The sequence below is a fragment of the Pipistrellus hanaki genome (assembly GCF_964339955.1).
Source record: "Pipistrellus hanaki genome assembly, chromosome: 11".
Classification (NCBI taxonomy): Eukaryota; Metazoa; Chordata; class Mammalia; order Chiroptera; family Vespertilionidae; genus Pipistrellus; species Pipistrellus hanaki.
The window spans coordinates 51820333-51846346 of NC_140513.1; the positions used below are offsets into that span (position 1 = coordinate 51820333).

General features: G+C 39.7%; 1 protein-coding gene across 1 annotated transcript in view; it reads right to left on the reverse strand.

The window, feature by feature from the left end:
• Positions 1 to 26014, reverse strand: part of TTC39B (tetratricopeptide repeat domain 39B) — a 129036-nt gene that overhangs the window by 67969 nt on the left and 35053 nt on the right. Inside the window, exon 3 of the mRNA XM_084898243.1 lies at positions 832 to 927. Within this exon, the coding sequence (XP_084754369.1) occupies positions 832 to 927 (96 nt within the window). The remainder of the gene's footprint in view (positions 1 to 831; positions 928 to 26014) is intronic.

The following is a 26014-nucleotide window of genomic DNA, read 5'->3' on the forward strand; positions in this document are numbered from 1 at the left end:
GAGGATATACATCTAAAAAATTGTTGTGGTAGTTATGGTGATAGCAATACATATTTCATTCTTTGTGATTTTTCTATATTTCCTGAATTTTCTACAATGAACATTTTTTAAATATACTTTTAAGCAAGATTACAAGAAGAATATTATTAGAAAAATAATCATAATACAATATTGACTGAAAACACTTCGGTTATATCCATTTCAAGAAACACAGGCTCAGGGAAAAGACTGTAATGAAATACACCAAAATGCTAACAGTCTGTATTAAAGTCATAATTATAGTTTATGTTTCTCCTTCCTCCATTTTCCCTGATGCTTGGCAATGCGGTTATATTATTTTATTTAAAAATTAATGGTTTACCCTAGCCAGATTGGCTCAGTGGATAGAGCATCAGCCTGCGGACTGAAGGTCCTGGGTTTGATTCCGGTCAAGGGCACATGCCCGGGTGGCTGGCTCGATCCCCAGTAGGGGGTGTGCAGGAGGCAGCCAATCAATGATTCCCTCTCCTCATTGATGTTTCTATCTCTACCTCTCCCGTTCTCTCTGAAATTAATAAAAAAATATATTTTTTAAAATGAATGGTTTAAAAAATTTGAGGTAACCAAGACACAAAGGGAGCTGTGCCCTAGAAGTTTAATTTCGTTTTGTTCCTGCTTTTACGTAACAGAGACACCAACTCACTGAGCCCCTTAGCCTCCTTCCCTAATTTGTACAATGGGCCTCTCTTCTCCGCACAGGTCGGTAAAACACAGAGCCTGTTCTGACATCGGCACAGCAGTTCACCGAAGGGTAGGACTGGTCCCCCCAGGAACGCTCGCACCCTTTCTGACCTGCTCACTTTGGATGACCGCTGCTGTCCAGAGGCCTGTTTTGTGTCCAGTGATGCCAACTGAGGTTTGCTTGCTGCCATCTCTGTGCGAAAAGGCCTGTTAATAAAAATGGTAGAGTGAGGTGTCTCACGGGAAATGTTCACATAAACTTAAGTACACAACATAAATATTTCAATTATTTACTGCATCTCACCTCCATTTCTTTTTTTTTAAGATTTTTTAAATTGATTTTTGGAGAGAGAGGAAGGGAGAGGGAGAGACACACATTGATGTGAAAGAGAAACATGGATCGGCTGCTTCCTGTGTACCTCCTACCGGGGATCCAGCCAGCAACCTTCCAGGGCCACACCCAACCAACCGAGTAACATTCGCTGGGGCACCTCCATTTCTTAGCAATTTGGAAAAACTATTCAGTTACATGGAGAACATTCCTGAAATACAGCCCCAATAAAATAGACTAATTTTTCTTTTATTCTAGTGCACACACACACACAAAAGAAATGAACGGAAATCATCCCGCACAGTTCTCCACCCAAAGACAGCATTGTATCTTGTATATATCCTTGCATATCTTTCCCCAAGTAAATTTACACATATATTTTTCTATTTTACTAGAGCAGTGTTTCCCAACCTTCTCTCATGATGAGAATCACCTGGTGGAGTTGTTAAAACACAGATTCCTGAATCCCAACTAAGAAGTGCTAAACTAGAATTTTTGAGAACATATAGGTAAAATTGCATACCTAACTTAGTGCTCTGTATATAAAACCTGTCTTAGAGCACTAGTTAAGTATGCAATTTTACCTATATGTTCCCAAAAATTCTAGTTTAGCACTTCTTAGTTGGGATTCAGGAATCTGTGTTTTAACAACTCCACCAGGTGATTCTCATCATGAGAGAAGGTTGGGAAACACTGTACTAGAGGCCCAGTGTACGAATCCATGCACAGGTGGGGTTCCACAGTCTGGCCGGAGATCAGAGCCGATCAGAGTTGATTGGGGCCAGCTGGCAGGGATAAGGTACTATGGGAGGTTGTCTGGCTGGGGAGGATGGCTGTGGAAGCACACTGACCACCAGAGGGCAGCTCCTGCATTGGGCGTCTGCCCCCTGCTGGTCAGTGCACATTATAACGACTGGTTGTAATGGTTGCTTAGGCTTTTATATACACAGATTAAAATGGAATAGTGTAATAGAGGAGGAAAAAAAGTTTTCTTTGACCCTCTTAGGGTCCCTGGTTGGGTCTGAAAAGTAAAGTAACAAAGACAGGTTAACAAAAGAAAAGCACATAAATTTTATTGAATTTTTACACATATATGGGAGCCGTCAAAGAGAATGAAGTCCCAAAGAAGTGAACAATAGGAAGCTTTTATACCTGTTAGACAAAGAAACAATAAGTTTGTGAATAACTGACAAGACAAGGAGTTGGGCTAGGAGTAGTAAATGGTGAAGAAGTAACTAGGAATATAAGGATTACTTCAATAAGGTTTGTCTGCAGATTCTATGGGCGGACAGTTGTCTGTCTCCAGTAAAAGAATTTATTTCCTGCCATTATGCAGCAAAGGGAGAGCTTTCACTGCCTTTTACTGCTTCTTAATTACCTTAAGCTCAAAATAATTTTTATGTCAAAGAGGCATATTTTGGGGTAGCATAGACTAGTTTCCTTATTATATCCTTCATTTATCCTAGATTTCATCTTCTTAATAAAAAGAGTTGCTCTAATGTAGTTACTGTCTGCACAGCATTCTACTGAATGAAAGAAACATAATTTGTTAACCCATCTTCATTTTGGGGCATGGAGGTTGCTCCCAATGTCTTACAACTACAAATAATACTGCAATAAGCCCCTTTATACACTTTTACCTGATTATTTCCTGAGGATAAATTTTTAAATTAAAGGGGATATTATTTTGTAAGGTATCTTATTTGTAATAAATTGCTTCATTTCCATATATATGTGTGTGTGATAGATAGATAGATAGAGAGAGATAGATGATAGATAGATAGATAGATAGATAGATAGATAGATAGATAGATAGATATAGATACAGATAAAGATATACACTAGAGGCCTGGTGCACAAGATTTGTGCACTTGGTGGGGGGTCCCTCAGTCCAGCCTGTGCCCCCTCACAGTCCAGGAGCCCTCGGGGGCAGGCCTAAGGTGTCAGTCAGACATCCTTAGCACTGTGGCAGAGGTGGGAGAGGCTCCCGCCACCACCTCTGTGTTTGCCACAGCTTCTGGCTGAGCAGCGCTCCCCCTGTGGGAACACAGTGACCACCAGGGAGCAGCTCTTGGGTTGAGCATCTGCCCCCTGGTGGTGAGTGCACATCATCACATCATAGCGACCAGTCATTCTGCCATTTGGTCGATTTGCATATTAGCTGTTTATTATATAGGATACCACAGAGTGTTGAAGTGATATAGAGGAGGTGGACATGAATCTGGTTTACAGAATCATAGGCCACTTTACTGGCCCAGTGCTACTCAAGAGAAGAAAACATCTAGAGTTTAAGAATAAGCCCACCCTGTATTGTAACAGAATCTCCAATCTCCTTCAGCTTCCATTCATCTTAAGAGCACACATCCCATAAAAAAGAAAGGAGTATTGACTATCCTTAAAGGAAGACTTTTTTTCTCCAATTCTAAGATATATAATGCCCTCAAGTACGTGGAGTTTGATTTTATTCCACCTCACAAACTTCCCAGTACCCTCTAATATTTTATATTCAACATTCACCATATCTGGAACAGATCAACTTCCCTAAATTTTATATATCAGGTTAAGGGAAAATCGAAGAGAGTCAGTGGGTGTGGGTAGTGGAAGGAAAGAAAAGGGGAGAAATAAGGCGGAATATAGCTTGAATTCGGGTTATGTTCCAGCCCAAGAACTTTATACCAGAACAGAGGAAGCACTAGCACCTGTGTACACAAAACTCTGAGGCAGTGATTGCGATATTCATTTATAAACAGGGAAAGAGGTGAAAACAGATTCAAGAGTCTGCGAACCCTTTTGAACCATTCCTGCCCATCTGCTCTCTTACAGATTCACCTTTGATTTAATCATAAAAATCTCACCAGTGTTTAATTTCTTACAGTTTTTAAAATCAAATGTAATCACTCTTGCCCTGGCCAGTGTGACTTGGTTGGTTGGGGTCGTCCTGTGCACAGAAAGGTTGTGAGTTCAATTCCAGGAGGTGCTGATCAATGTATCTCTCTCACATCGATGTGTCTCTCCTCTCTACCTCCCCCCTCCTTTCCCTTTTTCTCTTTATAAAATCATTTTTTAATGTTTTAAACATATTTTAAAGGCAAACATTGCTCTTTCCTTTAGCATTTCTGATTTTGAGGGCATACTCAGAAAAACTCCCCTCCATGAAGATTTTCTATCATTTTACCAGTGCTGTTAATTTAAATATTTCATCCGTTGATTTATTTATAATTTGAGTGCATGGTACAAGATAGTGCTGTGAATTTGTTTCTTAATCTTTGGCCATTTTCCCAAGATAATTTTTAAAAGACCATATCTTTTCTCTCAATTATATGACAGACCATAATATAAAACATTAAGATTTTATTAAGTTCTGCTAAAACCAACATTTACCAGGTAAATGTTGCATGTTTCAAATTTACCTGGAACAACAGAATTGAATTTAACAGAATTTAATAATTATTAATAAAATATCTTTTATTTTTTAAAAAAATATTATTATTGATTTCAGAGAGGAAGGCAGGGGGAGATAGAGATAGAAACATCAATGTTGAGAGAGAATCATTGATCGGCTGCCTCCTGCATGCCCCCTACTAGGGATCGAGCCAGCAACCCGACCATGTGTCTTTGAATGGAATCAAACCTGACTCTCTATCCACTGAATCAAACCAGCTAGGGCTTATTCATCTTTTCTAATGCTAAAGAAAACAACATGTCATATTTCATATTTAGATTAGACACCTTTAGTCCTGTATGCTTTCATATACAAAGTCCCAGAAATTCTATTTTAAATGTATATTAATATCACAAGTGTATCATGCTATAAAGTGATTTTTTATTCAATAGTATTTTGATATAGACCTAATTCACTCAGTTAAACTATTACCTAATATTTCATCAAGAACTATTTTTTTTTTAAATTTTGGAGAAATGTTTTGAATACATGGAGAAAATATGACAAGCAAGTAAATTTGAAAATCATTTTTGTGCCGAAACCGGTTTGGCTCAGTGTTAGAGCGTCGGTCTGCGGACTGAAAGGTCCCGGGTTCGATTCCGGTCAAGGGCATGTACCTTGGTTGCGGGCACATCCCCAGTAGGGGGTGTGCAAGAGGCAGCTGGTCGATGTTTCTCTCTCATCGACGTTTCTAGCTCTCTATCTCTCTCCCTTCCTCTCTGTAAAAAATCAATAAAATATATTTTTTTAAAAAAGAAAAAGAAAAAAAAAAAGAAAATCATTTTTGTGTACAATGTGAAGTGCACATATTTGTTTCCCTCATGGGGGAAATTATCCCAACACCAATGAATAACTCATCCTTCAGCTACTCCTTAGCTTGGAAATAAGACAAAAGAAAAACCAATGTCCTCTCAATGTCATATTGGAGCATTGTCTAACAGGCCCACCCAAAGTCATATCTTTGTTTGATTTGCTAATGAATGACTATTGATTGATACTCTGTAAAATTATATGTTAACTTGTAGATTTTTTTTTTTCTGGTAAATACCCAAATAATTAGTCTGGTAAGGTTATGATTTTATTCCCTTGTAAGATATTAACCAGTTTCATATATAGCAAATCTTATTCCAACATTCTTTCTTCCATTCCCTAACTATTTTTAGAACCAGTTTTACCATCTTGCTGATTGATAAATCTTTGACATTTGTTCATTCTGTAAGTTTTACACGATGACATACTGAATAACACTGCAACTCTGTAATACAGGGCCACTTACATATGTACACACATCTGTTCCCAGTCACTCTTGTTCCACTCTATATCTGCCTTTCTGCACTTTCACTATCATGGCTTTCTTTATATGCCAAAGGAGCAAGTCCTCAACTTTATCAAATGTGTGTTTTTTTCAGGGAAATGGGAGGGGTCTGCTATTATTTTACCTTCATTCTTAGGTATAAGTTTCAGAATAAGTTATTACAGAGTTACCAAAAAAAAAAAAGTTCTGACATGATTTTTCCTGGGACTTCATTACATTTCTAGCAAACTTTGCAGTGAACTGATGCCTTTGCAATATATTTTCACATCCATACACATTTATTAAAGTCTTATTTCCTTCAATAAAGGTTTTTAATATCTGAAACACTGCAGTGGATTACATGCATCCTTGCAAAAAAAAAAAAAAAAAAGCCATGTTAAACGTTCTTTAAATTCTTCAGTTTTAGGATCTGTTCCTCCAAAGTAAGCGCAGTTATTAAACATTTAAATAGAATGACTTGTCTGTTCCATTCCTGAGTGTGCCCAAGATGTTATACTGAGATGTTAGAAGAAACGTATTTTTAGCTATTGAAAAATATTACTTGGTTGTCAGATGCTAAAGGAAACATCATATTTCAATTACTATTATTAGAGCGTTGGAAAATATGTCCTCATTTGCCCTGTATTTACTGCTCTAATTTATTTAAGTTTCTAAAAAAGCTTTATTGAGATATAATTCACAGACCATGCAATTTACCCATTTAAAGCATAAAATCAATGGTTTTCAATATATTCATGTTGATAGCAGTGTGCAACTATCCCCACAATCTAATTTTTAAAATATTTTGTCATCCAAAAGAAACCTTGTATTTACCCATTAGCAGTCATTCCCCATAGTCCTTTGTATCTACATATTTGCTATAACTGGCTTTTTTCACTTAGCGTAATGTTTTCAAGATTCATCCATGTTATTGCATGTATCCGTACTTCATTCTTTTTAATGGCCAAATAATATTACATTGTATGCATATGATATATTTTGTTTATTATTTCATTTATTGGTGAATAATAACCCAGTTATTTCTACTTTTTTACCATCATGAACAATGCTGCTATTAACTTTCATGTACAAGTTCTTGTGTTGATATATATTTCCTTTTTCTTGGGTATAGGGGTGGAATTGCTGAGTAAAATGGTAACTCTATGTATAATATTTTGAAAAACTGCTGGACCATTTTCCAAATTGGCTGTGTGATTCTGCATTCCTACCAATGATGTATGAGAGTCCCAATCTCTCCATATCTTGGCCAACACTTGTTATTGTCCATCTTCGTGTGGGTAACGGTATCTCATTATGGTTTTGCCTTTCATTTGCCTCATGACTAATGATATTGAGCCTCTATTTAGGTATTCATTGGCCATTGGTGTATCTTCTTTGGAGAAATGTCTATGCAGGTTCTTTGGCCATTTGTTATTTGGGTTGTTTGTCTTTTTATTTTTGTGTTTTATATTACTTTAATTTTTAATCATGAGGTAGAACTATTTTCAAGTGAAAAGCTTACAGCTGTCTTTGTTTACACTTTTTCTCTCATTCAAGTCATAATTAGCAGAATCAATTCAAATTTTAATTTCCCTAATAAATTCAACACAATGTGCTCTGTTCCTGCACAATAAAAAGCTAGCTCATTTTGAAAAGCAAAAAATGAAGTAAAATTTTCAAAAAATTATTAAAAGACAAAATCCTTCCAGCTTCTCATCAAAGTTAAAATCTATCTTTAAGGGTAGTAAAGGAATGAACAGAGATGGCCAACGGTTATGCGATAAGAGGCACCATTTATATAATCTACAGCAGGGGTCTTCAAACTTTTTAAAGTGGGGGCCAGATCACGGTCCCTCAGAGAGCTGGAGGGCCGGACTATATGAACTACTAATCCCTACTGTAACACCTTGGCTGCGCTCACTGCCCAAAAAACCTGGCGGGCAGGATCAGACTCCCCTGGGGGCTGCATGTGGCCCACGGGCCGTAGTTTGAAGACCCCTGATCTACAGTCTGAACAGTGTCCACCAGCATTATGAACATGGGACTCCAGTGGAAACCACCACAGATTTCCACGAAATGTATTGCTTAATATTATTGAGCATATGATTAGCTTGTCTTTCTTACTAAAGAAAACTGCTCACCAGACCAAATCCTGCCCAATGGGCAATTCCTTCAAATAATCATTCACCAGACCACTGATCAGAAGCAGTGGGGACTGCTACAACTGCCGCGGGGAGAGCAAGAAGAGCCCAGAAACTAGCAGGTGCTCCCCACGGACCTCTGACTGTCAGCTCCAGTCCAGGCCTGTCACCAAACCTATCAGAATCAAGAGAAAGGAATTCAACATTTTCTCACCACTCTGACAAGTGGAATCTCCCAACAAGACTGTGTGGATTAACTGACTGATTGACTGACTGAACAACTGAACTGAACAGAGGAGCAACTGGTAGAAGCACTGATTTATTTTTTACTGGCAGGAACTGGCCCTCACTCTCGTCTGGTCAATCCAACCACCTGAACTATCTGATGTTCTGGACACACTGTTCTAAGACAACCAACGATTGGAAATGCAACTAGAAGGCCACAGCCAGGAAAAGACTAAAGCCAGTTCAACAGAAGGAAGAGTTCAAGGAAGTGGAGAAGCTTAACCTGAAAGAAAGAACAGTTGGAGGAAAGCAGAGAAAAAGATAGAACATGAAAGCTATATCCAGACAGTTCCCTCTCGAATTCATCCTATTGTATGTATACGGAGAGAATAATAATAAAGCAAAATGTGGCAAAATGTTGAAAATGGATTAAGGGTATACATTAAATTCTCTATTATTCTCACACTCGTTTTCTACGTTTGGAATTATTGTAGAGTAAGAAAATGTTTTTAAAAGACAGCTTAGATGGCCCTGTAGTAAAGGGCAGCAAGAGGAATCAAATGAATGGCCGCTGGACCTCAGTCAGTGGCCTGGCCAATGCCAGTGGAGAATGCTCAGCCCTGAGGTTCATGAACACACCAAGTCCAGCCACCACATGTGCCTGGGCGGCAGCAGAGGCAGTAGAACCAAGCATAATGCATTTGCTGCTCTGGGTGTTTTATTCAAGAACAAAAACATGGTTATAATTAGGTATTTTATGCAGCAACTAAAGGGGATTCACATCCAGATCTCTGTCTGCCCCACGGAGGCTTAGCCATTGCTTATATACACTATTTGGTTAATTACATGTTGATTTCTTCTTTGCAGTTGACTAAATTATTAGGTTCCAGGCAAGCTCACCTGGTTACAGCTATGTCTGCTAAATGCTGTGCTACACTTTAATGCTTAGCAAGAATATCATTAGTAAAGACTGCCCAGACCTTGAGACCCTCGTCCTATGTAGCAGCAGCAAGGGCAGAGGACAATGCAAAAACAACTGAATGGAGCCACCAACCAGAGAGCAAGACCCAGATCTTGCTCCATCACACTCCACTTCCTCCTGCACCTGACACCACCTGGGAAGGAGGTGAGGGAGGGGGGATCTCAGAGGAGAGAGGCTTACATGACTGGGCACTTGCCTCTGCCACTCCTTCAAGAAAACCTGAATCACTCCTAAAGAGACTGTTTGAAATTTGAGCAGATGATATCATCTTTAATTGGCTAAGTTTTTTTCCTACCTTCAATGGGGAGGAGAGTTCCAGAGGCAACTGAGATCAATTGGAAAAAATAAAAGTTCATTTTGCATAAACGACAGTGTGTCTCAGACCCCACTCACTAAGAAAATGGAGGGTAAACTTACAGTCTCTTCAAAAAAAAAGAAACTATCCCAACAAATGCTGTTTCTCCTGCCCACAGCCACAGCAAATCCCTGACACAGTGGAAACTAAACCAGAGCCTGTGTTCCTTCAAATTCTTTCCTTCGGCAAAACAAACTGCACTCTTCACATCATTCAAAATAAACAGCAATGGAATGTGAGATTGGCAGGAGATAAGCACAGCTCCTGTTTCATTTTGCTGCTTTTCTTTACTGTTTTTTGTTATTTTTTAAAAAAAAAGGAAAGAAAAGAAAGCCCTAGCTGGTTTTGCTCAGTGGATAGAGCATGAGCCTGTGGACTGAAGGTTTCTGGGTGCAATTTCAGTCAAGGGCACATTCTAGGATTGTGGGCTCTGTCCCCAGTAGGGGGCATGCAGAAGGCTGCCAATCAATGATTCTCTCTCATCATATATATATATCCCTAATATCAAAATAGACCGAATGGTGGAACAACCCAAAAATTAAACAACCAAGCAACCGAATAACCAGTCACTATGATGTGCAGTGACCACAAGGGGCGTGCGCAGAACATAGCGGGCATCGGAAACAGGTGGCAGAGCACAGAACATGGCAGGCATCAGCTGTGGTGGGATGGTGGAGCAGATGAGTGGGGGCACCAGACCAAGGCAGGGCACCAGTCACTGTCATTGGGATGAGCCTCTGGTGGTTACCGAAAATTCTCTGCTCCCGTGCACTGTGGTGCCACCAGTGCTTGCACCTGCTGCCAGCGCTGGAGCCTCAGTTTGCACCCACTGCCAGTGCCTAGCACCAGCCCCGACTGCTCAGTGCTGTCAGCAGTTGCAAGCAGTGGCTGCCAGCCCTAATCATCCCTGAGAGCTTCTCCACCTCCCTCTGCTCCTGAGGAGCTATCAGGGCAGCAGCTGCTGCTTGCAACAGCTGCTGGCACTGGCCCCAATAGCTCCACGCCATAAGCAGGTGCAAGAGGGACGGGCACCATCAGTGCATGGAAGCAATGGCAGCGGGAGCAGAGTGCCAGCAGACAAGAGCCCAGGGGCCACAGCCAGAGGGGCTGGGCAGGGGCATGGAGAATGGGCAGAGACCAGACCTTGTGTCCACCACAGCCTCATGGCCCACAGTTCTCAAGGTGCATGAATTTGTGCACTGAGTAGCTGGTATATATATAAAACTTTCCCTACTAGAGAAAGAACTCTTCTATCTGGTTATCTGTTCTCATCACCCTGATTACTAAAAGAACTCTTACTACTAAAAGAACTCTTCTGTCTGTTTTTTTGGGGTGTTTTTTTTGTTTTGTTTTTTTGTTTTATTAAACTGTTCTCATCACCCTGCAGTAGTGTGATTTAGGAGAAAGCATGCTGGGTTCCCAGCCGAGGTGAGCCCAGCACTGGCAAGCAATATGGCGTTGCCCTCTTCACTCACTTCTATGAGCCTAAGGGTCCTTGTCTGCTCAAACTCAGAAAGGATACAAATCATAGAAACAGATAAAATGGTGGTTGGCAGGGGCTGGGGGACAGGAGGAGCGGGGAGCTATTGTTTAATGGGTATAGAGTTTCAGATTTCTAAGGTGAATAGTTACGGAGATGGATGGTGGCAATGGTTGCACAACATTCTGAACGTATTTAAGACTTCAGAAGGGTACATTTAAAAATGGTTAAGTTTATGGTATGTGTATTTTACCACAATAGAAACAAATTGGGGAGAAAGCATGCACACACACACACACACACACACACAGCCAGAGGAGGGATAACAATACTGCCCTGTCTACCTCAAGGGATGTGATGAGAGGAAATGCATCCTGTCTTATGAAATCACTTGTTAGACTGAAGCATGCGGTGCTGATGTTGAAGAGTTAAGTGACTGAGGCCAAGGGCCTCCCATCAGACCTACATTCATGCTCCTGCTCCTCAGTAGGGCAGTGTTTCCTGCCCCCTGGGCAGAGGCCACTTAGGCAGCACTTTGCCATTTTCATTACATCCTCAAGGGAGGGATGCAGAGCAAATGCAGGTTTTCAGTGTGGCACTGCATGGGTGATTATCATGTCTTGTAAAACATTACAACCTAAAACAAAGAAAACCAAAACAAGAAATTTTAAAAAAAATCAATGCTAAAAGTAAATTTTCCTTCCATTTGACTCTCAAAATAAAAACTACTCGGTATGTCCTTTTCCCAGGCTACATAATGTGTCTCTCCTTTGGGTTCCTTGGTCAGAATTTACAACTCATCATAGTAGGATTATTGGGTTACTTTTTAGTTATGGTGAATCAATTATGAGCCTTTCAAGGAGAGGAATTCTCTGGCTTAGCTGAGAGATGCTCACCAATTTTTTAATGAATGAATGACATTTTTATTGATTCTATACTAGCACCCTGTGCCACATACAGTCATGATACTTGGCATTTTATGTCACATATGTAGATCATGGAAAGTACCAATGAATATAATATCACAGAGTCCTTTATTAAAAAATAAGCAGCTTTCAGTAAATACAAGGACTTTCCTTACTATTAGGTCAAACAAACGAGAAGGGAAAACATATAAATACTCAAGTATTAAGTGCCAAAGTTTCATTTTCTTTAGATCTTCAGTGTGTGACTATTTTCATAGTTGGTGTGTATTTATTCAGCTTCAAAATCAAGGAGACAAACAGAATGGTCTTGCTAATATTGAGGAGGGGTTTATATATAAAAGGGCCTGGTTTGCTGGATCCAGGAATGGCTCAAAATTTGCTTCACCCACTAACTAGGAAGATAATGACTACAGTCACAACCCACAAGAGAAATTCAAGACTTGGTTCCACCCTTCCTTGCTTTCTCAAACACCTGTAATGACTTGAAATGAGATAGTCCATAACACACTCATCCAAAACAATCACCAAAGATATCCGTTCATACCATGTGAATCTAAAGATTTTCCACAACTGCAGATTGACAAATTATCGAAAGAAAAGTAACCCATGCATGAAATTCATATCAAACTCATGTTCATGTCCTTTTCCATATATGTAGCCCCGCCCATCACCAAAAAGGTGATTAACTTTCTGTAACCAGACAACCAATGGGTCCAGGCTGTCTGTCACTACTTTAGCCAATTAAGCAGAAACAGGGTTGAATCATATATGAACATTTATTCCAATAATGCGATAGCATGGGAAAGCAGCAGGTCATCCACGAAAATCTGTTCTCCCCTCCCCATGTGCCAGTTGTTTATATTGGGTAGAAGGCAAAGATTAGGTGGGAGAGAATTACAGGCATGGGAAAGTAGGCAAGGTATAATGGTTACAGGTTACAGGCAATGCAGGCTGGAGGTCTGGGGAAGGAGGGTTGCAGAGGGCAACCTCTGGGACCAGATTACAGGCAATAGGACTAGGGGTTGCAAAGGGTGGGAGCCAGAGGGACTACATTGTTCCAGCCACAAGGGTGTAAAACTTTCCATAAGCTAGGCAGTTCTTGGGAAAAGAGGAACTGCATTACAATGTTAGCTTCCACGTCCCAGGACATACAACTCTCAGACAGGTTAGAAGCGACCAAACAACCGAATAACCGGCTCACCAGTCACTATGATGCTCAATGCATGAGCTGCCCCTGTTGTCAGTGCGCTCCCCTTGGCCAACTTCCCGCCACCCTGATGGGCCCCAATCGCCAGCCAGGCTGAGGGACCCTACCTGTGCACAAATTTGTGCACCGGGCCTCTAGTATTTTCTATAAAAGCTTTCTCTAATCAGAACAGAACCATCACAGTTAACAAAAATGAATATAATTAATATTTCTTATATTTATAGCTAGTTCCCAGTATTCTTTTTCTGCGCCTTAACACTTCCTTCTTAAAACCACAATGACAAGCATGTCAAACTCACAGCTGATGGGACATATGTTTGACATAGAGCCTCAAAATGCCTGTCTTACAAGAGGCCCCAGAGCCTTCTACTAATCAAATAAGAGATCTGATGCAAAAAAATAGGAGATTAGCAACGACACAAGTTGTAAGTAGGCCATTTCCTATATAAGTTTGTTTATAAGTCACTTGGTTAGAAATCAAAGCATCTATATATATAAAAGCCTAAGCAACCGAACAACCAAACGACTGGCTGACCAGTCACTATGACGCTCAATGCAGGAGCTGCCCTCCTGGTGTCAGTGAGCTCCTCCTGGCCAATCTCCCACCACCCTGATGGGCCCCAATCGCCAGCCAGGCCAAGGAGCCCCACCTGTGCACAAATTCCTGCACTGGACCTCTAGTATTTTCTATAAAAGCAATAATTGAAATACATGTATTTGCATAAAAGCCTATTTGAGCCCTAAATTATTAATAATTTTGACCAGAGTCTTAGAGCCAGGAGCAAGGACCGAGGCACACATCTCCTCTACCAATCCCCACACTATGGCCAGTGAGTCCTCACTAAATAAAAATCCATGTGATCTTCCTGAGGAAAACACTTCTGTGGCTGGTCACTTCCCTTGTCACAGTTCCCTGGCATCTGTCTTCCTCTGACCAGCCTATCCTCACTAGAACTGCAGGCCTTCCAAACTTCTTGGCAAACACGGAGGAGATGGTGGTGAAGGAGATCAGAGTCTGTTACCCCAGAATTTGCCATTTTGACAGAAAGACTGTTTTGAGCTGAAGGAAATGAGCTCTCTGCCCTCCCCTTTTCTGTCTAAGAGCAGGACCTAAATTTCCCTTTTTTAAAGGTATCCCCCCCTCCCATACTAGGAAGGACAGGATCCCAGAGGTAACTCTTATCATTGAAAAGGATTTTTATTTGTATAACAAATCTTACAAAACAATCCTTATTTACCATACATTTCCTAATCCTTTCCCATAACTTACCCACCCAGAAGCCCAGAAACCCTTTTCTTTAGTCCAGCCTCTTCTCCAGGACATAGCATCCTGTGTTAAGATGGTTTATAAGCATCAAATTCTAACCACCTTCTTGAGGCACATTTCTTTGTGAACTCTGTAAAGTGTGTGTGTGTGTGTGTGTGTGTGTGTGTGTGTGTGTGTGTGTGTGTAAACTGATCTTATTTTTCCCTTCTCTTGCTAATCTGTCTTTTGTCCATGTAACTTGCAGAACCTCAAGCAATGAACCTAAGAGTAGAGGAGAAAGTTTTTCCTTTCGTACAAGGGCCTTCCTCATATCTCGGGGGCTCTGGAGTTCTAATAAAACACCTCCGAGACCCGACTGCCCAAGTGTCTAGCAACATCTGCCTAAATTCAGACATCTCCTCCAGAAAGGCCTAGGAGGTCACCCCCAGGTGGCCAGCATGTGCCCACACTCCTGCCCATCGCCCAAGGTTAGAATGGCCGCCTCTCATCATTGCTCACAAACCCTATCCTTCTCCACACAGTTTATCCTACCATGTCCCAAAGACAGAATTTCCTGTCTGTATTTCCCAACAAACTGTTTCTTGAATGAGTGTCTATCAATAAGCCAAGATATTTGCTGTATTTAAAAAAAAAAAATCTTAATTATTCATTCTCAAGTACTAACCACCAGGCAGCACAGGGAGCCCGCTGAGTCGGGGCTGTCAGGACAAGTGGGTTAGGCCTGCCGGGATTCCTTCCTCAGAACCAAGACCAGCCAAACACCTTTACAGATTCAGACTCTTGTTGTGTTACTTTGGTTTGTTTTGGTTAGTTGATTTTGGCCTGTTGTTTGCTTCCTATTCTGTTTTTGGTGTCTCTAAGTGGAAGTAAGACTTCCACTTAACTTCTAAGATACTGGAATAAACAGTGGCCAAAAAATCAGGAAACCATTTTCTTCCTTTTTTTTTCTTTTTCTTTTTCGTTTTATTGTTATGGAGAACTATTTTAATTATTGGATGATCTCTCTATATGCAGGGTGTCACATATACATACTTTACAGCTGACAGTTCAATTGATGCTTCTTTCTTTTCAGATTTAACCCACTGGAATTTATAATTATTCAAAGTGGGTATACATTTTTGGGACACCCTGTATATAGTACCTATCACATGCTTATTGAAATAATTACATGATTTCCAAAATCTCTTTCCAACGCAAGCATCCTAAAGAACTGTGGCTTCAGAAAATCTGGGTCAAAATTAGTGGCAAGTATTTGCATGTCCTGCGTAGTTTTGGCCACCAAGTACCTACACTTCTGCAGCTGAAAAATGACCACAATTGTAATGAAACAATTAGGTAGTTTTTGAATGCCTCTCACCTGCTAAAATATCTGCACCATGGGGAACAAATGTAAACATTGGTTGAATGTTGAAATAAATTAATTAATGAACAAATATAAATTTTACAGGTCTAAAGAAGGCAGAATTTCTAATTTTTAGGAATATTTTCCTAATTCAAATAAAAGTTGCTGTATTTTAGTATGACAACATGTTTAAAAATAAAAACAGCAAATGTTTCACCTCTGGGTGGCAGAGATTTTCTTTTTAAAATCCTTGATTTATTTTACACTGCAGGAAATCCACCAAAACACTGGCACCCACAAAGCTCATGTAATATGTCACCCTAAGCCAAACAAATTCTGCAGCCACAAAGATGACTGCTACCAGGTGGTGTTTAAAAGCATTCTGACTACTGGTCTCTGAACATACCAACTTTTAGAAACTGCTGCAGCTAATGTGATTTTTAAGACAAAGATCTGCGATCAGTAACCAAACAATACGAATTAATTCACTAAAATAGTTAAGACTTCCACTTAACAAAGGCAAATCAAAAACCACATATGAGGGTTACGGTTAGGAACCATCATTTAACCTCTTATCTTCACAAAATTTTCACAATTGATTCCATGGTAACTCAGCAAGGTTGCAGTTCTAGCTTCCAGTAAACTCCAACGGGGGGAAACTGGGACACGATGACTAAGGACCGATGTTTGGACTAAAAGGGTCTGCGTCACGAGAGGGGGGAAATGGCACCGATTCAAACGCACAGTTAGGAAAGGGCGATCCCTCCCATTTACTGTAATCTTGCCCAAAGAGACAGGCTGAAGCTGACACAGCAAGGTCAGGGGTGATAGCAACCCTCTCTATCCTGAGAGCGTGACCCTGCACTTCATCGTGCCTAAGGTTTTAGGCACACTAGCGAAACAAAGCCTGCGATGAAGCTCGCCAAGGATGTAGGACAAGCACAGGGAACAATGGTCCTTCCATTGTTCCGCAGCCCGTGCACACCTTGCAGCAATAAGCCGGCCATGGCATCCTGGGAAACCACAGCCTCTGCAGCAGCGAGATTTGCTATTTTCTCTGATTTCAGCCCTCACCCTCAGGGGGACACCAACAGGGGGAGGGGCGGTGGGAGGAAACCCCTAGCAAGTTTGGCATAAAGCCTTTAATAAAGAAAATGTCAACTTAAAAAAAAAAAAAAAAAAACAATTCCAGATCTCCAATGACATTTAGCTCGGATTTTTAAAACTGGCATTGTTTTCCTTGAATTAAATCCTCACAGATCTAAAGAGAAGGCTGCCATCATACCCCCGGGAACAGCTAAATAAAACAGCAACATACTCACAGATTTAGACCAGCTGTGGCTCTGGAGGAAATGAATGATTTTTAAACAGCCAACAAAAAAGAAGAGGCGGTCCTCAATTTAACAGTCAACAAAAATCCTCAATTCCTGTTTTATTTCTCGGTCCCCAGTGAGACTCTAAATTGCCAGGCATGAGAAAAGAAGTTGCTGAGGCGGCTGACAGCATCCCAGAGCTTCCCAGGGCAGAATTTAAGACTTGTCACTTAAAGTGGCAGATCCGCTCGCTCCGGCTCTGCCCGTGGCTGCTGCTGTAGGAAGGGATGCCGGGAGATCCCCCTCCTCCCCTCCACTCTCTGCTGCAGCCTAATGCTAATCCACCCCTGTTTAATTGTCTTAGGGGAACAGGAAATAAAAACGCAAATGGCCTGGCTTTATAAAATCTACAGGGTCTTCTAAAGGTTTTTCAAATTAATCCATTGAAAAAGAGCCAATTACAAAATGTAGTGAATGTCTTTTGTTTCAAGGAAAATGTAAGAGCAGGCTGATACTCCCAGGTTAGACTTGGATTTTTATATCCCATGGACTTTTTTAAAAACACAAAATAAGGGAAAATTACATTCTCTGAAATTTTTACTCGAGTAGTTTGTTAAATGTACGAAAGTGAAATTAGTGAAGTGAATGAAATGCACAGGACATAGTCACACTAATGCCATTAGAAATAGCACTTTGAAATTAATATTAAACAATATTTGAACTGGCCTTGATGAGATATTTTTAAGTAGCCTTAAATATGGTTAGTGACTTGGCAACCTTCTTGCCTTGCCTTCTTGAATTCATCTACCTTGTATTTGAAGAAGGGCTCTTGTGCATAATAGAACTGAACTGTTGGGGGGGTTCTCATAATGGAGCTTACCATTTTATCTAATTATAAAAGTTTTTGGTAGTGTCTTATTGATATTTCCTGATTATAAAATTATAAACTCCTCAGAGAGAACTGGAAAACAATGAAGAAAATTAAAGCCAACCATAATCTCATAACCCAGAGATAACCACTGTTAATATTTTGCAACATTTATTTCATATTCCTCCTCCAATATGCATATTAGAGGCCTGGTGCATAAATTCGTGCATGGGTGGGGTCCGACCAGCCTGGCCAAGTGATGTAGACCAACATCAACAGTGACAAATAATGATGAGAGTATAGACCCTGATATAATGTAATGAAAGTGGCACTTTAACTGTCTTCTCTATCTCCCAAAAATCTGGAACCTCAGTCTTACCTGGAGAAAGACATCATTTAAATTCCAATAAAGGGCATCTTACAAAATATGTGACTAGTACTTCTCAAAACATTCAAAAAGGAAAAAAAAAAAAAAAAGCCTGAAAAACTGTCACAGCCAATTAGTTAAAAATAAGTAAGTCCAAATAAAGTATGATCTTTAGTTAATGATGATGTATTAATATTGGTTCATTAATTATAATAAACTAGAGGCCCAGTGCATGAAATTTGTGCACAGGCAGATGTGTGTGTGTGTGTGTGTGTGTGTGTGTGTGTTCGCCCTCAGTGCAGCCTGCACCCTCTCCAATCTAGGATCCCTCTCACAATCCAGGACTGCTGGCTCCCAATCGCTCGCCTGCCTGCCTGATTGCCCCTAAGCACTCTGCCTGCCAGCCTGATCACCCTCTAACCACTCCCTGCCAGAATGATTGATGCCTAACTGCTCCCCTGCCAGCACAATTGCCCCTAACTGCTCTCCCCTGCCAGCCATCTTGTGGTAGTCATCTTGTGTCCACATGGGGGTGGCCATCTTATGTGTTAGAGTGATGGTCAATTTGCATATTACCTCTTTATTATATAGGATCATCATACTGATTTAAGATGCTAATAAGAGGGGAATGATGGTACAGGTGACTGTCTGTATTATCTTCTCATCTTTTCTATAAATCTAACTGTTCTAAAATATAAAGTCTTTTATAAACCTTTTTCCCAAATTAAAAGTAATTTTATTTCTTCTTTTTTATTTTTTATTTCTTCTGATAATTAGTAAAATACATCCCATAAAGACTTTGGCAATGCCAAGATATATAAAGGGGACCTTTTATAAGCACCCTGAGATAACCAATTCCTAACAATATAGTTTGTATGTGTGTATACTGCTCTACCATACACACTATTTTTAGCTGTGTCAGGCTGAATCATAGCCCCCCAAAATATCCAGGTCCTAATCCTGGCACCTATGAATGTTGCTTTATATGAAAAAAGAAACTCTACTGGTATAATTAAGAGTCTTAAAGTGGGGAGATTATCCTGGATTATCTTGTTGGGCCCTACGTGCAATCACAAGGATCTTTATAGCAAGTAGGCACAGCGAAGGCAAATGATATGCCCATGGAAACAGAGAAATTTCAAAATATTTGCTGCTGCTGGCTATGAAGTCAGAGGAAGGGGCCATAAGCCAAAGAATGCAAGAAATACAGTTCTCGAGGCTGGAGATAGGAAATAAAATGGATTCTCTCCTAGAATTTTCCAGGGGAGTGTGGCTACGGGGAACCTTGGTTTTGACTCAGCAAAACCCATTTCAGACTTCTGACCTCCAGAACTGTAAGATTTGAGTTGTTTAAGCCACCAAGTTTGTGGTAATTGTTACATCAGCCATGGGAAGCTAACATATTATAGTACCCCTGCTGACCTGTAATTCTTCTTTTCAATTATCTGCATATATCTTTTTTGACAATTTTTGCATCCAAGTATTCTCTTTCTTGGTCTGTATTTTGGACATAGATGTTCAAGTTTTTGTCCCAATTAATTCCCTTTTAACTGCGTTTACAAGGATTTTGTCAAAACTACCTATCTTTTTTCCTGTTAGTGTCAGGCTTAAAACATAATTTACAACCTAAGGAATACAGAATTACTGGCCTTAGTTTGCTTTTAATGCTTAACAATAAAATCAACATTTTCCTTTTATTACTTAAAAACCATGCAAAGCCATCCATTTCCACACATGTGTCTTTCTACCCTTTATCCCCTGAACCAACTATCAACACCAAGGTGTGGTTGGAGAACAAGTGTTCGAGAAGGGACTGGAGACTTCCAGAAGACCTACACCCATACCCACATGCTCCCTTTGTCAAGTCTCTCCCCACAAACTAACTCAGTGCCTGATGTGGAGAACATGATCAACAAGCACCTGTTAAACCATGCAAGGTAGGCATGCTCCCTCCATCCCTGGGCCGATGAGGTGGGTCTCAGAAATGGGAAAATGGCTGAAATAGTTTCTATCCTTTTATGTTTTTACTTTTTTTTTTTTTTTTAATGTTTTACATCTTGAGGTAGCCATTGCAAGACTGCATGAAAATAACAAAATGCCTTGAGAGGAATGGTCACTTTACAAAAACAGTAGTGCTCCCAAGAAGACATGATGCATTAAGCAATTGGTGTATCTATTACATTCATATCTTCTTTACACTTTGTAGTTTTGCTTACAAATATAAATTTTCATAGATTAAAGACATAAATTGCAAAATAACTTTTAACTTACTTTGAATTGTATGAAAAGTCATTCTTGTGCTATTTTATTTAAGTTGTACCGAAAATATATGTATCTCAACAATACAATTGTACTGAGAAAATGAGGAGGTTCTTTTGAAATATACATGCTTTTAATAGTTGATCATGAAATTAATTTTCTTGTGGTAACCACAAAGAATTATGTGAATCAAAGCAAACAATACATTTTGGTATAATTTCTTTTAAACTGGCACCAAATTCTTTAAATGGCAAATAATCTCATATCATTGGGGGATTTGACACAGAATTTTATACAAATATACACACAATTTTTTAACTGCATAAAAATAAAGTAAGTCTTGCAGAAAACTTGTTTGCATGCCAAAATAAATAGAAACCACAGCTTATAACTGTATTGCCTACAGGGAAAACCAAAACTATGCCTATACCTTTGAAAATGCTAATTAATCAGAACTACATGGAGCTTTAATATTCTGAGTTCTAGTTATAACATTCTGCTTCCAGGCAATAAAAAATACTCCTTGCTGGCTTGAATACTTTCACTCTAGGCAATAAAAATAAAATAATATATAAATTACTTTACACAAAGATAAAAGTCATACATAAACCCCCAAATAGTTCAGTTTTAAAAATTTTCAGAGTCCTTTAGATTTGTTAGTGACTATTAGTAGGTCTTCAGACTATTTATTAAATGTATATGATACATGATACTGAATTACACAAATGTACCTAACCCGAATATCACTCCATCTTTGCAAAGTTCTACGCATGATGTTTTACAAACATGATGACACAGTTCGGGGAGAGAGGGAAGAATGAGAGAGAGGAGGGACTAGAGAGGTTGATAAAATTTCAAAGCATAAGCAATGGAGCAGTTTGATACATTTCAAAAGGCAAAGCTCCCAAGTAAAGCTTTTTGGAAGTTTTGTTATTCACTTTGGGCTATTTTTATCAAAAGATGGATAAAGGACTCATGAAATCAGGCAGAAAAAAATGGTGGAAAGTTAACAAAAGGCAGTGGGGGGGAAAAAGAAGAAAGAAAAAAAAGGCAGTGAAGCTTCCTCTATCCCTTGAGATTCTGTCTGACAGCTTATTTACATAAACTTAGATGAAGAGTGAGTCAGCCCATAGTTGAGAAATAGCAAAGGAGACACCCACAATCCTGAATAGCGTTTACTAGGCCAGACTATCTGTAATCATTATTTAAAAGAAAATACACATCCCAAAAGATTTATTAACTCACTCTCCCTTGAACAATAACAGCAATCATTATTATGCCCTATCCTTAGTAAGTTCTCAATAAATGATGACTGGATTCTTTTTTTAATGCACTGCAAATCCTTGCAGTCTACTTTGATTACCCATCTATATTTTCTGATTAGTACATTCACTCAACAAATTCATTAATTTGACAAATATATATTGAGGACATACTAGGTGATGAGCATGGTGCTTGGATGCAGAGTATAACTGTAATGAGCAGCAGAGACCAGTCCTATCCTCATGGAACTGAGCCCAAAGGAACAAATGGTCAAAAGGCAAGTAATAATTAACTACAAAATGAGAAATGGTGTGAAAGAAAGGAGAGTTACGATGGAGAAATGGGAGAAGAGTAATCTATGGAGGAGGAGTCATTACAAGAGGTAGGAGAACATCCCAGCTGAGGGCTGTGGGTGACAGACAGGAAGAAGCCCTGGGAGAAGTGGGAGGAAGTGTGTGGTCAGAGACATCCACATGCACACAAAAAAGGCAGCAAAGGGTTTGCACACTCACGAAACTCTAAGAGGCTTGTGGCTAGAAGGCAGCGAATGAGGGTAAGAGGTGGAAGCCGTGTGTGGGGGCCTGACCACCTCAAGCTTTGTGGACTGCGGTAGATTGGGGTCTTCATCTCAGAGACATGCAAATTCATGGGCAGATTTTAAGCAAATTAACATCATCCAATTTGATCTCAAGAAGGATCCCTCTATCCTGATTCAAACAAACAGGCTTTAATAAATTATATGGGACAACTGGGGAAATTTGAACACTGACAGGATAGTTGATGAATATTGTTAATTTTTTCAGGCGTGATTACAATCTTGTAATGTTTTTAAAGAGAGACCTATCTTGTATGATATATATTAGTATATACATTCTAATTTTTCATATTAGGGTTCTTTTATTTATTTTTTAAATATCTTTTAAATACATTTTTATTGATTTCAGAGAGGAAGGGAGAGGGAGAGAGAGATAAAACATCAATGATGACAGAGAATTACTTGCTTGCACTTGTTTGGGCCACAATGGTAACTGAGATTCAGACCACAAATCTAATTCTGACTCAGATTTTTTATTAGAGTGTTAAGAAGTTAAACATGGGCTTCATGTACAGGACCCATCAACTCCACTCCAAGGTATGCATGCTGGAGAATGGAAAATACATGTACATAATTATTTGTAGCAGCATTATTCACAGTAGCCAAAAACTGGTAACCTCAATGTCAATGAACTTATGGATGGATACCAAAATGTGGTATATCCACACATTTGATTATTATTCAGCCATCCCAAGAAATGAAGTTCTGATACACAGCACAACGTGGATGAGCCTCGAACACCAGACACAAAGGAACACATATGATTCTATTTTTATGAAATGTCTATAGAGGCAGAAATTAGATTAGTAGTTGCCTGGGGGTGGGGGTGGAAAAAGGGCACAAGATTTTTTTTTCAGGTGATAAAATGTGTTCAAAGCAGATTATAGTGATGGTTGTATAATTGTGTAAATATACTAAACTTAAGACAGGGATTTTATGGGATATAAATTAATAAAGCAATAGAATTTTCTTATTCAATTCTCAGAGCAGAAAATCTCATGAGAGGTTTCTCCCCCTCTACCTTGTACCAAGATTGAAATACACAAGCCTCCTTACAGTGTCTCCTTGCATGACAGCTATGTTTCCCTTCCCTTAGGAAAGGCCACCTAAGAACACACAATCCCCCTGGCGTGTTCTCCTTCCTTAGTGGCATATAAGATAGCAATGTCTATGGCGTCTTTTTAAAATATTAGGTTGGGCCGGGACCGGTTTGGCTCAATGGATAGAGCGTCGGCTTGGGGACTGAAGGGTCCTGGGTTCGATTCCGGTCAAGGGCATGTACCTTGGTTGCGGGCATGTCCCCGGTAGGGGGTGTGCAAGAGGCAGCTGATCGATGACTCTCTCATCAATGTTTCTAACTCTCTATCTTTCTCCCTTCCTCTCTGTATAAAATCAATAAAATATATTTTAAAAAATAAAAATAAAAAATAAAATAAAATAAAATATTAGGTTGGAAGTAGGGTTTTGGCATTGTGAAGAGTGTCCCTCTCCAGACCTGAGAAACATCTGCATTACTTAGACAGAAAAGTTGGGGGAGGGGGGAAAATCAGAGAAAAATGAAAGTAAGTCCAACTCTGCCTGTAGATATTCTTGATCATTTAACCGCTACAAAGAAAAATATTAACTGCATGTTTTTCACTGATTTTCACCCTAAATAACCTTAAGACAGACCAAACCATTACATCATAGGTAACTGATCTAAGCAGATGGGGGGAAGGGGAGAGCTGGCCTTAACAACTTTATCTCATCATAATCTACAATTTATGATTTACAAGAAATGCTATGAAGAAGGAAAAAAGTCCATGAGGAATGCTATACTACAAACATTCTATGTTTACTGTAAGCTTCTTATCATCTGGCTAAAAATGTCACCTTACTACCTTTATCAACTTTTAGAGATAAGGACAAAATCTGTAGTTCCTGCTCAAAACCACAATCATCCCCACCGCGCACTGCATTCACACTGCCTCGGGACACCATCGAACACATTCGATTCCATATGTTAGAATACATTTAAAAATTTAATAAGGTGCTAGGAATATGAAAGATCACTGCTGGGACCACATTAAACTGCATCTGTTCTAACCGTCTTTAAACATAAATTTAATTTATCCTCTGACTCTCTAAACTATCATAAAAAAAAATCTTGATTAAGTAGTACCCAACAGGCCCCTGAGTTAATTAGATTTCTGTGTCATTTTCTACTGTGGTTTTTATATAAGAAACCAAATTAACTGAAAATATTACCAAGTCACAGTGATCACAAGTGGTCAGTCCACACTCTCCACTCGATGGAGGCCAGGAATCCTCAGTGACCCAACTTCACTTTGTCCACATGTCCCAGGTAACCTGGTGTCCCCTCAAGACCCAAAACCAATGCCAGGTGCTCCTGTCAACCAGAAAGAGCTCTCTTTGGAACTCCTCAGCATTTTATTTATTTTTCACATGTCTGTCACTGCTACTTTATGAACACTTTTTATTCACACTCCCCACTGCCTTGTCAGAAATGGTAATGGCGCTGAGAAAGAAGGCTACCCAGTCACCAGAGCACCAGATGTGAAATATGGTAGCAGTCATACTTGGGTAAAGTATGCTGTTTGAATTTTAACCTTGCTATCTGACTTCGACCTTCCATTACTTGCTTAAACAATAGGGTAGTTACAGGAGATTGACTCCCACTGACTCAGTAACTTCAGGGGTAGAAACTATAGATAACCTTTAGAGATTAACCTCTGAGTTCTGCTTTTGTATTATGGGCAAGATAGGGCCACATTCCAATGTTCCCAGCCTTTAGAATTTAGAACAAAGGGAAATTCCTGTGGTTTGAAGTTTTAAAAGGGATTGCCTACACCTGGATCAGTGCGGTCCTGTGGGGCCCACCTGCGTGTGGTGCTCCCGTGGCCGTCCTGGCCAGTTTTTCAATAAATCCTTGCCTGCTTTTTTTAATCAATCTTCAGCCTCCAGTGGTCTTATTTTGAACCCAGGGTTCGACCCACAACAGATGCACATGTCAGCATGGAACTGTTAAATCAAAAAGAGCTGGGCTGGGGTCGCTCAGTGGTTGAACTATGTATGAACCAGGAGGTCACGCATGGTTTAATTCCCTGTCAGGGCACATGCCCATGTTGCAGGCTTGATCCCAACTAGGGGGTGGAGGCAGCTGATCAATGATTCTCATCACTGATGTTTCTATCTCTCTCTCCCTTCCTCTCTGAAATCAATAAAAATATAATATAAATGAATAATTTTTTAAATAATAATAGATAAAAAGGCAAAAGAGAGCACAGCTAATCTGGCAAATGTCTATAGTTCATGACATGGGACTAATTTATAGATCACCTCCTTTGCCAAGCAATTCTGAAAGTTCGTAAACAATTTTAATTTTTAAAAAGAATGTATCACTAACTGCTTGTGGAGGGGTTTTTTAATCTCATTTTATCTCCAGTTCTAAATGGTGGAGATGTCTGTATGATCTAGCAGTTTGCAAACCTAGCAACTTTCCAAAAAAGTTAAAACACAGTGGTTACCACAAAGATCAGAAGTAGGAAAATCTATGCCTGCGGTGGTCAATCCATTAAGCAGAAAGGAAGAAGAGGAAATAGTTTTCTTTTGTGGAAACAATTTAAGGCCTCTCTCA